This window comes from Salvelinus fontinalis, chromosome 1, assembly GCF_029448725.1.
Source record: "Salvelinus fontinalis isolate EN_2023a chromosome 1, ASM2944872v1, whole genome shotgun sequence".
Classification (NCBI taxonomy): domain Eukaryota; kingdom Metazoa; phylum Chordata; class Actinopteri; order Salmoniformes; family Salmonidae; genus Salvelinus; species Salvelinus fontinalis.
The window spans coordinates 18,371,135-18,386,092 of record NC_074665.1 but is presented as its reverse complement, the minus strand read 5'-3'; the positions used below and the strand labels follow the sequence as shown (position 1 = coordinate 18,386,092).

The 14,958-nt window shown below is 41.3% G+C and overlaps 1 protein-coding gene across 2 annotated transcripts in view; it reads left to right on the top strand.

Moving 5' to 3' along the window:
• The first annotated feature begins 12,091 nt into the window (after window positions 1–12,091).
• The window catches only part of LOC129827593 (cGMP-dependent protein kinase 1-like), a 190,160-nt gene continuing 187,293 nt past the window's right edge, over window positions 12,092–14,958 (top strand). The window contains exon 1 of one of the 2 annotated variants that reach the window (XM_055888787.1): window positions 12,092–12,807. In XM_055888787.1, coding sequence (XP_055744762.1) covers window positions 12,542–12,807 — 266 coding nt within the window. In that variant the 5' untranslated portion in view covers window positions 12,092–12,541. The remainder of the gene's footprint in view (window positions 12,808–14,958) is intronic. The other variant, XM_055888871.1, reaches the window with a different exon arrangement.

The window sequence follows — 14,958 nt, the reverse complement described above, 5'->3', positions numbered from 1 at the left end:
TCATCTTCTGTTTGATGTGTCGGATATAATGACATGTAGCCATCCATCACAGAACAGAGAGCTGATATCAAAGAAAGTGGCATTGGATGAAGTCAACAGGATGTTAGATGGCACCTTTCTGTTTATTAAGGTACTGTGTGACAGATGGTTGGTTCTCTCCTAGCATGTCACAGTACAGAACACTGCATGTCCCAGTCAAGAAAATCTACTGGGCAAATCGTCTCTGACACACACAGGAAATGAAAAAGAAGCCAATCCATCATTCCGAAATGTCCCTACTTTGGAAAATGTTTTCCTGCATATGAACAAAAATAGATACAAAACAGGGGTGGCTTGCAGTGTGACTCTGACGATGATAGCCAATCACTTATCTGATGAACACCTAATCTCTACTGTTATCTGATTTAGGGTGTGAGGTACACAAGTCACACTGGGACAAACAAAGGTGTGGTGCATTTAATAAGGAGTGTCCAGCATGTGATCACCCCATAGCGTTTTCACAACCATTCATCAAATAAAATGTATTTATATAGCCCTTCTTACATCAGCAGATATCTCAAAGTGCTGTACAGAATCCCAGCCTAAAACCCCAAACAGCAAGCAATGCAGGTGTAGAAGCACGGTGGCTAGGAAAAACTCCCTAGAAAGGCCAGAACCTAGGAAGAAACCTAGAGAGGAACCAGGCTATGAGGGGTGGCCAGTCCTCTTCTGGCTGTGCCGGGTGGAGATTATAACAGAACATGGCCAAGATGTTCAAATGTTCATAAATGACCAGCATGGTCAAATAATAATAATCACAGTAGTTGTCGAGGGTGCAACAAGTCAGCACCTCAGGAGTAAATGTCAGTTGGCTTTTCATAGCCGATCATTAAGAGTATCTCTACCGCTCCTGCTGTCTCTACAGAGTTGAAAACAGCAGGTCTGGAACAGGTCAGGATTCCATAGCCGCAGGCAGAACAGTTGAAAATGGAGCAGCAGCACGGCCAGGTGGACTGGGGACAGCAAGGAGTCATCATGCCAGGTAGTCCTAAGGCATGGTCCTAGGGCTCAGATCCTCCGAGAGAGAGAAAGAAAGATAGAATTAGGGAACGCATGCTTAAATTCATACAGGACACCGGATAAGACAAGAGAAGTACTGCAGATATAACAGACTGACCCTAGCCCCCCGACACAAACTACTGCAGCATTAGTACTGGAGGCTGAAGGCACATCACTTACCTCGCAACATAAAGCACTGCTGCGTTGTTACAAAACATTACAGAAGTCTTAACATATTAGCATTAAAAACACCACACTTTGTGCGACAGTTAAATGCATTTGGACATTTTGCTAATAAACGCAAAATGTGTCAATGTGTTTGTCCCGTCTGATGGGGATGTTGGAGGGCGTCCCCCTGGCTGATCTCAGCTGCTCTGGGTGACAGCAGGAATGACAACGTGGCACTAAAACACTAACATGGAGGAATCCACTGTGGCTGAGTGGGGCAATTTGCCACATTCTCTCAGTCAGCTCAAGCTATCCTCTTTGGTCAAGGCGGCTTGTTTTCGTTTTTTAAAATTTTAATTAAACAAGGTCATGCTGTGTGGAACAAACTGAGGACTTCGGGTTAGATAACAATATAGGATGAACGACAATTGCTATGATATGTTTGGAGCATCTTTATTGTAATTTGGTAGAATAATGAAGTTCATTTCAGGCAGTGACAGTAGTTTCAACCAAAAGGTAGAGCAGATATAATCAAGGCTTACAATCAGTTTTTCATACAGTTTCAACCTCATGGGCCCGCATTATAATCTTGCTACCTACTTGAGTTACATTACTTCTACAAAGCAATTATAATTGTATTCAAAATTACTCTGCGTGTAATGCTAGGTACAGTGCTTCAAGCTTAGGTTCAAGGCATCGTTGCAACAGCTTGTTTAAAAGTGTCAGCAACCCATTGGTAACCCACTTTGCTGAGCAATATAGGGACAGTGAGGTAGCTTCCTGGTTGATCTTCCTCCACATCTTTCTATTTCTGCTCCTTGAGGCGTCTCTGAATATTAATGTGCTCTCCTAAACAGGCATTGTTTTTTTTATGTGATGTTTATCGACTGGAGGAGGCCTCTGAAGTGAAAGGAAACTGTTCCCTCTCTCTCTCCCTCTCTCTCTCTCTTCTCCAGCTTCTGAGAATGAGGAGACAATCATACTGTAAGATTCAATACAAAACCACTTTTGGGATTTATTGGGATGAATCGGCCAAAGGAGACTGAATATCATATGCCTGCCTCTCCGAGTGAGTCGTTGAAATAGGGGTATGATGAAATTATTTTGATTCTTCAGGCAGTAGCTCACTGCTGAGAAGTCAAAGCAGTAGCAAAAGAGAGGATGGTTGTTAATTGCACTACAAATCTGGTTCTCAGGTCTGTTGGCTCCAATAGCGGATAGGACTCCGAACCCTTGAGCAAGTAATTCCACCTCGTTTACTGCAGTAAAACGACATGGGAATTAATGGGTCATAGATGATAGCGTGTCAGTACATTGCACACCAGAAGGGCTGTTATTTAAGTAAATCAATTATACATGACATAATGGCTGGCTGCTACTTATCCTTACCATGGTTGTTGGATCTAATGATCTAATCATCAGGTATTATCTACAAACACTGGAATATTTTGTACTGATAACCTATCAATGCAGTTAAAAACTCCGATAACCAAAAACAGATTGAAAAAAAGCAGCACGTTCAACATATACAAAGCAAAGTAGTCTGAGAAAACTGTTGAGTATCTCTCTTCAAAAAAGCCTTCCTAAGTGCACTACAAACTATAAGCGTGTTCTTTCTTGATGCACTTCTCAGACAAATGTCAATTGTAGCCTGAGTAGATAATAATTCATTCATCTTTCTGTTCCTAATGGCTTCAGAGTAGCCGCAACACTGTCGAATGGGGAGTAGTGGAATAGATCACATGGCAGGCCGCCCAGCCCTTCATATCAATGAAGCCTGTGTAGAGTAGAGTACATTATAGAAAGGAGCAACCTGATCTCAGAGCATTTCATATTATTCTGTACATAAAGCCAAAACACTCCACTAAGAATGATAGGTTACTTTTTGAATGATATGTTATGAATTCCAATTCGTATTATATGTAAAGAATTTGCTAAACATACGATATGTTACGAATTTGCAAACGAACTACATGTTATTATTTTGCAAAACTTATGTTACAAATTCTAGCTAGGTGGCTAACATTAGCTAGCTGGCTAATGTTAGCTAGGCTAGGGGGTTACGGTTAGGGTTAAGTTGAGGAGTTAGGTTAAAGGGTTAAGGTTAGGGTTGGGGTTAGGAGAATGGTTAGCTGAAATGCTTAAGGTTAAGGTTGGGGAAAGGGTTAAGGTTAGGGTTAGGGGAGGGTTGCTAATTAGCTAATATTGTCCATGATGAGATTCAAACTTGCAACATTTGAGTTGCTAGACATTCACGTTTTTCGGCCACCCATCCTACGTTATTTTTTTCCTCAAGTAACCATCTGTCTTATGCAACCATACCAACATATCATACTAAGGCAGCCCGCCGCACCTCTCTGATTCAGAGGGGTTGGGTTAAATGCGGAAGACACATTTCAGCTGAATACATTCAGTTGGACAACTGACTAGGTATCCCCCTTTCCTTTCCTAATTTGGGGGTCCCGGATTTACATGTACTATGTTACGTCTAGTCTATGAGACCCGGCTGGAAGGAGAGACAGAGAAGAGGCTCTATTACTGAGCTCTGACTGACTGACCACTGTGATGTCACAGCTTTCTTTAGCACACACTGATGGACAAGATACATTTGTAGGTAACAATGCACTTACGTGCACAATGCACATATTGCTTCTTTTCTGTGTTGCATGTCTTCCCATTAATAACTCAACAGTGACGTCTTACACAGTACATAATAGAGGACAGACTTTATAGGGTTGGTGGATGGTCAAATCGAAGTCAGAATAATAGTAAGGCATGCAATTATGAAAGGAGAAACATGACTCAGCATAATACATATTTATTACATGAATCATCAAGGATATCAGCAACCCCTGTAAACAATTCAATATGTAAATCTTTGTATATTATTTTTTTTAAACTGAAAACTCTCTCGATTCAGCAGCTGCTCCAAGAACAGTTTTCTTTTTTAAGAAATCATCTTTTATCCCTCTGCAGATTTAATCTGCAGATAGAGACTATCTGCAGATTAAAACAATAACAAAATTGCCACCCTGCCACTAATTTGGTAAATAGCTGAGGGATGGGTCTAGAGCAGTGGTTCCCAAACTTTTTATCGTCCCGTACCCCTTCAAACATTCAACCTCCAGCTGTACCCCCTCTAGCACCACGGTCAGCGCACTCTCAAATATGTTTTTGCCATCATTGTAAGCCTACCACACACACACACTACACAATACATTTATTACATAAGAATGAGTGTGAGTTTTTGTTACAACCCAGCTTGTGGAAAGTGACAAAGAGCTCTTACAGGAACAGGGCACAAATAATAACATATTAATCAATAATTTTGCTCTTTATTTAGCCATCTTACATATAAAACCTTATTTGTTCATCAGAAACTGAATAACTCACCACAGGTTAATGAGAAGGGTGTGCTTGAAAGGATGCACATAACTCTGCAATGTTGGGTTGTATTGGAGAGTCTCAGTCTTAAATAACTTCCCACACAGTCTGTGCCTGTATTTAGTTTTCATGCTAGTGAGGGCCGAGAATCCACTCTCACATAGGTACGTGGTTGCAAAGGGCATCAGTCTCTTAACAGCACAATTTGCCAAGGCAGGATACTCTGAGCGCAGCCCAATCCAGAAATCTGGCAGTAGCTTCTGATCAAATTCAATTTTCACAGAGCCGCTTGTTGCAATTTCGATGAGACTCACTTGTTCAGATATCGGTAAGTGGACTGGAGGCAGGACATGAAAGGGATAATGAATCCAGTTGTTTGTGTCATCTGTTTCGGGAAAGTACTTGTCACGACCGTCGTATGAATAATTGGACCAAGGCGCAGCGTGAGTAGAGTTCCACATTTTAATGACAGTGAAACTTCCAAAACAACAAAGAAATAACGATTGTGAAATACGTAGCGCACATAGACACTCATACAAGACAATATCCCACATCGCAGGTGGGAAAAAGGACACCCTAAGTATGATCCCCAATTAGAGGTAACGATCCTCAGCTGCCTCCAATTGGGAACCATACACACACACACCAACATAGAAATATAATACCTAGAAACACCCCTAGTTACGCCCTGACCTAAAACACCATAGAGAACCCTAAGGGATCTCTATGGTCAAGGCATGACAGTACCTGCGTAATTGCGCACCCAACTCACTCAGGTGCTTCGCCAAATCACATTTGACATTGTCCATAAGCTTGAGTTCATTTGCACCCAAAAAATCATACAATGATAGAAAGACCTGTGTGTTGTCCTGTGTGTTGTCCTTAATGGAGACAAAGAAGAGCTCCAACTTCTTAATCATAGCCTCAATTTTGTCCAGCACATTGAAAATAGTTGGAGAGTCCCTGTAATCCTAGATTCAGATCATTCAGGTGAGAAAAAACATCACCCAGATAGGCCAGTCGTATGAGAAACTCATCATCACGCAAGCGGTCAGGCTAGTGAAAATTATGGTCAGTAAAGAAAACTTTAAGCTCGTCTCTCAATTAAAAAAAACCTGTCAATACTTTGCCCCTTGATAACCAGCGCACTTCTGCACGTTGTAAAAGCGTTACATGGTCACTGCCCATATCATTGCATACTGCAGAAAATACACAAGAGTTCAGGGACCGTGCTTTAACAAAGTCAACCATTTTCACTGTAGTGTCTAAAACGTCTTTCAAGCTGTCAGGCATTCCCTTGGCAGCAAGAGCCTCTTGGTGGATGTTGCAGTGTACCCAAGTAGCGTCGGGAGCAACTGCTTGCACGTGTGTTACCACTACACTATGTCTCCCTGTCATGGCTTTTGCGCCATCAGTACAGATACCAACACATGTTGACCACGAAAGTCTATTTGATGTCACGAAGCTGTCCAGTACTTTAAAAATATCCTCTCCTGTTGTCCTGGTTTCCAGTGGTTTGCAGAAGAGCATGTCTTCCTTAATTGACCCCCTCATAAACGTAACGGACATTAGGCAGAAGTTGTTCCAGGCCCGCCACGTCTGTTGACTCATCCAGCTGTAATGCATAGAATTCACTGGCTTGTATGTGAAGCAGTAATTGTTTCAAAACATCTCCTGCCATGTCACTGATGCCTCGTGAAACGGTGTTGTTTGATGAAGGCATTGTTTTTTTGGCCTTTTCCCCCAGTATTGTCCCAGCCATATCCACAGCAGCAAGAAGAATTAAGTCCTCCACAATAGTATGGGGCTTGCCTGTCCTAGCCACTCGGTAGCTCACCATATAAGATGCTTCTAGCCCCTTATTATTAATGGTATCTGTTGCTTTTATACATGTCTTACTACTCAAAAGTCATTTCAATTCTCGCTCAAAAAACGAATGTGGCTTATCTTTCAAATTGGCATGTTTTGTTTCTAAATGTGAAGGTTTCATTGAGTTGTGAGATAATACTTTTGCACATATAACATGCTGTGGCTGAGGAAAGATACTACTTCCAATATAAGTGAACCCCAGATCAATGTAGTTCTCATCATATTTGCGCCTCTTCGATGGTCCAACGTCCCTGTCTGTTGTTCGGTGCTTTCCTGGGTAAGGGGGCAGTAGCTCTTCGACTGCATCAGATTCACAACTGTCAGTGTCCATGCTAGCTGGGCTAACAACAAATGTAGAATTACTGATATTAGCATTGGATGTGCTCATGGAAGCAGAACAACTTGTGTCGTCGACAGGTGCAGGTGTAGTACTGCTGGTAGTAGCAGTACTACCAGTAGAGCTGGTATGTGTCTCTATGGACGCAGGCCTTACCTTTTTTTTTTTTTACCATTAATCAATTTTTGAGCAAACGGAATGAGCAGCAGCTACATTTGGCTACATACGGACCGTTAGTGGAATTCCCACAAGAGAGTAATGGTTAATGTGATTGGATGTTAATTATTTGACTAGGCTACCTGTATTTGACATTGTGTTGTTATTTCGCTGAACACTAGATGGTTTCATTTTATTTTTGGCAGTGATGACAGCGAGAAAAAAACCTCACCCAAATGTATAGCCCCGTTGGAAAATCTAAATGGACTGTTTGAAAATGTGATTACATTTTATAAAAAAAATCTATATTTGTATTATTATTATATATATGAAAAAATGTGAATCACATTTTTATTTGGCGTACCCCCGACGGCATTGCGCATTCCAAGAGAAATGTAACCACTCTCAAATTCATAGACAGAGCTATTGATGCAAGGATTGACCACCCATGACACCAAAATGATCGTTTTAACCCTTTTTGGAGACTATACAGTGTTTGTTTAGAATTCAAGCTTATAATTTGGATTCTGATAGTACAACAATTGAACTAAGCTCATGGGAATTTATTTCTATTCTTTAAGTATCAATGGGTATATATCATGAATTTAAAAGTCCAAAAATGTATGTAACGATCACAGGTTGCCCCTTCAAGGCAAAGTCATGTTAAGTTTCATGGCTGCCTGCCCGCCGTTGTTATTTTATTCGCAGGCTCCCCTCTCTTCTAGAGAACAGCTTATCTTCCCTGACAGTTTATTATTACCATGTCTGAAATAATATAATACAAGTGCTCTGACCTTTTCAGCTGTGCCCCACTCCTTACATGCAGACAGAAAGAGAGAGAGGGACACACAAAAGAGAAAAAGAGAGAGAAATAAAACAAAGGGAGATAAGAGACCCACAAAGAATTCAAAAACAAATCCAATTTTGATAAACTCCCACATCTACTGGGTGAAATCCCACAGTGTTCAATCACAGCAGCAAGATTTGTAACCTGTTGCCACAGGAAAAGGGCAACCAGTGAAGAACAAACACCATTATAAATACAAACCATGTGTTGATTTATTTTCCCTTTTGTACTTTAACTATTTGCACATTTTTTATTGTTTATTTCACTTTTGTTTATTATCTATTTCACTTGCTTTGGCAATAAACATATGTCTCCCATGCCAATAAAGCCCATTAAATTAAAATGGAGATGTAATAGAGAAATTGAGGCAAAAAGACAGTAATAAAGGGAGGGAGAGGTATAGAGACACGAGAGATGGCGCTGGAGAACTAAGGGAGGGAGTATCTCATTTTATACAAAAACCCATCAGGGTAGGTCGCTCACGGTTTCAGGCACAGTTTGTTGTCTTAAGCATTTGCCTTGAGAGATCTGCTTCAGTGACCATCTGGGAAAGTGCCCATTAGTGCACAGCGCTGGCAGAGACAAACTCCTCTCATAAGCTAAAGAAGATCAAGCTACTCTAACAGTTATGCTTTATACGCTTAGAAAAATGTATAGTAATGTATGCCAGTGTTAGTTAAAAAGGCATTAGAGCCATGTTTCAGTAATCTGTCAAATGTCTGGCTGTAGCTTTAAATCTCCAGGCTTAGGTCTCCACTCTCTTCAAAGCCTTGTGAGAATAGCAGACATCCAGGGATGAATAACATCAAGTTTTTTGAGAGCTTTAGCAGTATGGGGAGCTGTGATGAAGAGGCATCTGTTTCATCCCCTGGTAATTATAGCAGGGAAATCTGTTAAATCACAAAGAACAAAGTGAGAGAACGGTCCTAAAAAATAAACACCTTCCAATAACCTCTGACAAGTCCAATTACCTCAAAATGTGTAAAGTGGATTGTGTATTTTTATTTTATTTTATTTAACCTTTATTTAACTAGGCAAGTCAGTTAAGAAAAAATTGTTACTTACAATGACGGCCTACCAAAAGGCAAAATGCCTCCTGTGGGGATGGGGGTTGGGATTAAATAAATAAATAATATGAATAAAAATATAGGACAAAACACACATCACAACAAGAGAGACAAGAGAGACAAGAGAGATTACCTCAACTCGCGTGTACCCCCGCACACTGACTCGGTACCGGTACCCCCTGTATATAGCCTCATTATTGTTATTCTTATTGTGTTACTTTTTATTATTACTTTTTATTTTAGCCTACTTGGTAAATATTTCAACCCCACTGTTGGTTAAGGGCTTGTATGTAAGCATTTCACAGTAAAGTCTACACTTGTTGTAGCGCATGTGGCAAATAAAGTTCGATTTGATTTGACAACACTACATAAAGAGAGACCTAAGACAACAACATAGCAAGGCAGCAACACATGACAACACAGCATGGTAGCAACACAACATGGTAGCAGCACAATGTTTTTTACATTTTTAAATGTAACCTTTATTTAACTACATCATGATAGCCTACACCGGACGACGCTGGGCCAATTGTGCACCACCCTATGGGACTCCCAATCATGGCCAGTTGTGATACAGCCTGGATTCAAACCAAGGTGTCTGTAGTGACGCCTCTAGCACTGAGATGCAGTGCCTTAGCTGTGCCACTCAGGAGCCCACAAAACATGGTACAAACATTATTGGGCACAGACAACAGCACAAAGGGCAAGAAGGTAGAGACAACAATACATTATGCAAAGCAGCCACAACTGTCAGTAAGTGTGTCCATGATTGAGTCTTTGAATGAAGAGATTGAGATAAAACTGTCCAGTTTGAGTGTTTGTTGCAGCTCGTTCCAGTCACTAGCTGTACCAATAATGTGTCTATCGCTGTGCACTTTGCCTGTGTATGTACTGTATTTGTGTCCTGTCTATTGCATCCCTCAGAACAATTAACCTCTACCACACCTATAACCGTAACACCCTACACCTTTGTCTGTCCAACAGATTCACAGATCCAGAGTGTTTATTTCAATGAGATGAAGTTGAACCAACGTGGAATAGATGTTGAATTGACGTCTGTGTCCAGTGAGTGATGTCTTTCCTGTTCCTTTTCTTTCCTTTTCCCGAACACATTTTGTCCATTAGCCTTCAAACTCTTAGGGGGCATTAAAGTCCATAACACCAACAGGCTTTTTATGCAAATATGATTTTATGCAAATGTCCAATGTATCGACCTACAGTATTCATGCGTCTTTAACCAAATACAGTATGGCTTCTCCATTAAAACCCGAATCTGTGCGTTGCTTTTCAGATTTCACTTTTCACGTCCCTCAAATGCTTCAGAGCAAATGCAACTGGGTGCTTCTAATAGCCCGTTACTGTGGCCCCATTCAGGGCTGCTCAGCTAAAAGCTGTGGTTCGTCATTTTGTGTTTATGGGGCCATGCCGTGAGTGCTCTGTTCTACTCTACAGTCCATCCGTCCTCACAGATAATTTCTGCCGGCCAGGCGAATGAGGTAAACAATATTGATTTTGAAACATCCTGTGTTCACTTAGATATCGTCTCTGGTTTCAATGAGAGAATATGTATGCATTACAGGAAAGAGGTGACTAATGTCTGCCCTGCCTGCCTCCTCTGAAACGCAATACCCGAAGTGGAGATAAGGATGGGCCAGAAGATCTATTCTGCCTTGTGCTCAAATGCCAATCATAGCAGGATCCCCATTGTAGATGTCCTGAATGACAAAGTCAGATTAACCTTTTACTGCAGTGGGCAAAATCAGCATCTTGGTAGTCTTAAACAAATCTACGTCGAAACAGAAGTATACACCTCACACACATGGTTATGGGTTTAAAAGAAAGAAGACACCTGGACCATGTCAGATATAGTTTAAATGTATTTAATTGTCAGTTTGCATCCCAATATTACACTTTGTATAAATCACAGAAGACTGAAATATAACAAAACGGTTTGACATAGAAATACCTGGATTTTGAGCGTAAAAAAAAGTTATGAGATATTAATAACATTCCACCCATGAGACCACTAGTGGGTGATTCGGTCATTTGACTGCATGAAAGGGTGAAGACACTAGCAGTGAATTTTTACATTTGAGCAATGTTGGGGAGAATATGTGCCAGACCCGGGTTCAAATACATGTGTATTTAAATATTTATATTTGAAATACTTATTTCCTGCGTATTTGAGTATTTTCAAATCATTTAGCAAAATCCACTACTATATTGCCTACTATTTGAAACTATTTTCAAATACTTGCACCCAAATACATTATTTCAAATACCCCTAGGACCAAACAGACCTGGCTTCAATTGCATGGTATTTAAATATTTCTATTTAAAAATACACGTGTCTGTGTATTTCAGTATTTCAATACATTCCAAGTGTATTTCCAAATACATGCCAATATTCAACCACTTGTATTTTCAAAGAAACAATATCAAAATACTTAATTTGAAATATATTTTAAAGTAAATGAAATACCCTAAATAGTATTTGAACCCAGGTCAGGTGTGTGTGTGTGTGTGTGTGTGTGTGTGTGTGTGTGTGTGTGTGTGTGTGTGTGTGTGTGTGTGTGTGTGTGTGTGTGTGTGTGTGTGTGTGTGTGTGCATATGCATATGTGCGTGTGTTTGTGTGTGCATACGCACAACTCTCTGTAGTTGTAGCTACTATAGCAGTAGGCCTATACAAAGTATTATGGGTCACTAGCTGTGTTGCAAACTGCTACAGGTTCTGCATCTGTTGATTTGCTCAACAAAATATTAACTTGTGGTCATGTCGAGTTGCTACTGGAGATTCCTGCCTATTCCAAAGTTTGTCGCTAAGTGAAATCGTCTGGTGATGCAATTTTACAGGAAATGGTGATATATTTATGTCCTTTGATAAACGACACAAGGTGATAATTGACAGAAATTATGGATCAATACACCTGTTAACACAGCTGGGTGACTCACCATTCACATCACATGACACCTCTCTACTATTTGTAAAACATTTAGGGTCCACAGTATATGGAAGGGTGCATTTTAAAGAGAGTGAAACGATTGAATCATTTCAGCAAATAGAGTTTGAACAATAATGTATACTGATCCAATGGATTTCTCTCTCTCTCTCTCTCTCTCTCTCTCTCTCTCTCTCTCTCTCTCTCTCTCATTGGGGGCTACTTACATTAGCTTAAGGATTTCATTGATGAGCAGACAGTGAGGGGTAGCTACAGTATAGCCTCAGACAATTTCGCATGTAAGTGCTGGATCAATTTACATAAAACTACGTCATCCACTGCCTCATATGGTCATTTATCCTATTTCAGGAATATAGTTTAAGGTTGAGAGTAATAATTAGAATGATTTTGGAAATGCTGTCCTATGTTTAGTTTCTGTTGTTCAACGTTGAACGGCAGTCTCTGCACGCATTGTGCTTGAAAGCAGCAGACCTAATTGGTTTCTCATTGAGATATAACCATTAGTCAGTCCACCACGCTTGGGACTGAGGAAAAGCAGCACTCAGCATTCCCTGTCGCCGTTACTCAACTGTCATCCCTACAGTGAGCTGAACCGTTTGGACGATTTGATCTCCATATTGCTACCTCCGAATTTTTGGAGTTTAAGTAGCGTATCGCATTGGATCCTAATTCATCTTTTGTTCCCGCCTGGAGAAAGTTTGTTCAGGTTCCAACATGAGTGATTTAGAAGAAGACTTCAAAAATATTATTTTGATAAAAGAGGAGAGAATTAAGGACATGGAGATGCGTCTCGCCGAAAAGGAAGAAGAGATCCACGAATTAAAACGAAAACTGCACAAATGTCAATCCGTTCTGCCCAGCGCGCAGATAATTGGACCTAGAACCAGGCGCGCCCAAGGCATCTCGGCGGAACCGCAAGCTTACCGAACCTTCCAGGAGTTAAACAGTGAAGCATTTCGGAAACATTCCAAGTCTGACAGGTACCACAGTTTATTATTGCTACTTCACCATAATTGCCTACAGGGCACACACTGGTTGAATCAACGTTGTTTCCACATAATTTCAATGAGATGAAGTTGAACCAACGTGGAATAGACGTTGAATTGACGTCTGTGTCCAGTGAGTAATGTCTTTCCTGTTCCTTTTCTTTCATTTTCCCAAACACATTTTGTTCATTAGCCTTACAAATAATGCCTTTAACTCTTTTTATATTGTGCATATATCCTGGATGTGAGGAGAGGCCAATAAACCAGACAACACAAAATGAAGGATGTGCTCATAAATCGATTAGTAATTTCGTCTGGGAGGGATGCTGCAACTTTTAGACAGAAGGACAGCAGTCTGGGGATTTTAATTGATTGGCTCCATCTTCAAACTCTTAGGGGGCATTAAATTCCATAACAACAACAGGCTTTTTATGCAAATATGATTTTATGCAAACGTCCAATGTCTCGACCTACAGTATTAATGCGTCTTTAACCAAATACAGTATGACTTCTCCATTAAAACCCGAATCTGTGCGTTGCTTTTCAGATTTCACTTTTCACGTCCCTCAAATGCTTCAGAGCAAATGCAACTGGGTGCTTCTTATAGCCCGTTACTGTGGCCCCATTCAGGGCTGCTCAGCTAAAAGCTGTTGTAATTTTAATGTCGACAGTCACCATGGTGATGTAACCTGGAGAGAAGTGAGGGGACAATGTTATGTCTGTTGTGATGAGTAACTTATTCATTAGACATATTCACCTAACTGTTGTGCAACGACGAGTGGCCCCTATGATTGGTTTACTCATAGAACGTGCTCTCGAAATAAATTGGAACTGTTTAGACACATTGTCCTGTTGTTTAGTTGCTATGACATGTCCTCTCAGGGTGTGTTGTTTGGGCACCATTGATTACCGAATCCTGACGTACTGCTAATGAGCACCCAAGGCATCACCTAAAGTTGTAAACAAGCTTTGTGGAACTGAAGTCACTTTTGATCACTGTGCACTGACCCTCACCCACAGGCCTGCATTGAGTGCACTGACTGAGAGTGGTCCCATTCCACTGATATTTATAATCCACTGACTCTTGTGAAAGTGTATTTTTATCGCTGATTGACATTACGAGATCACTGTTGGGTACTTATACACTTCACTACAGTATTGAGTGCCCTGACTCAGAGTATACTTATTATGAGTGTGCATCGGTGCTGATACGACTGACTGCTGAGGGGCGAACGGCTCATAATAATGGCTGGAATGGAGTAAATGGACTGGTTTCAAAAACATGGTTTTCATATGTTTGATACCATTCCATTCACCCCATTCCACTCCATTCCAGCCATTATTATGAGCCGTCCTCCCCTCAACAACCTCCACTGGACTCTACAGATAGTACAATTGTATGTGTGCTTACTGCTGGCTCAGAAAGTGCCATGTTTTGGTCTCCTGGAGATACTGACACTGATGCACTAATTTCACTTGAGTGGGAGATGCCTTGTCACAGAGGAGCTTGATTCACAGTTTTAATAAGGTGGATCTATGTCATCGTTCTCTGAATCATTAATGGATGCCCTGGTCTTTTAGTCAGTCAGCACCTTGTGTTCTCCCTCCTCTCTCTCTCTCTGTCTCTCTCTGTCTCTCGCTCTCTCTGTCTCTCGCTCTGTCGCCCTGTGTCTCTGTCTCTCTTGTCTCGCTCTCTCTGTCTCTCGCTCTGTCTCTCTTGTCTCGCTCTCTCTGTCTCTCGCTCTGTCGCCCTGTGTCTCTGTCTCTCTTGTCTCGCTCTCTCTGTCTCTCGCTCTGTCGCCCTGTGTCTCTGTCTCTCTCCCCTTCTCGGTCTCCCCCCTCTGTCTCTCCCCCTCTCTTTCTCTCTGTCTTACTGTCTGTTTCTCTTTCTCTCCCCCTCACTGTCTCACTGTCTCTCTGTCTCTCTGTTTCTCTCTGTTTGTCTCTCTCTCCCCCACTCTGCCTCTCGCTCTGTTGCTCTGTTTCTCTGCCTTTATCTGTCTCTGTTTCTCTCTCTCTCTGTCTCTCCCCCTCGCTGTCTCTGTCTCTCTGTCTTTCCATCTCTCTGTCGCTCTGTCGCCCTGTGTCTCTGTCTCTCTTGTCTCGCTCTCTCTGTCTCTCGCTCTGTCGCCCTGTGTCTCTGTC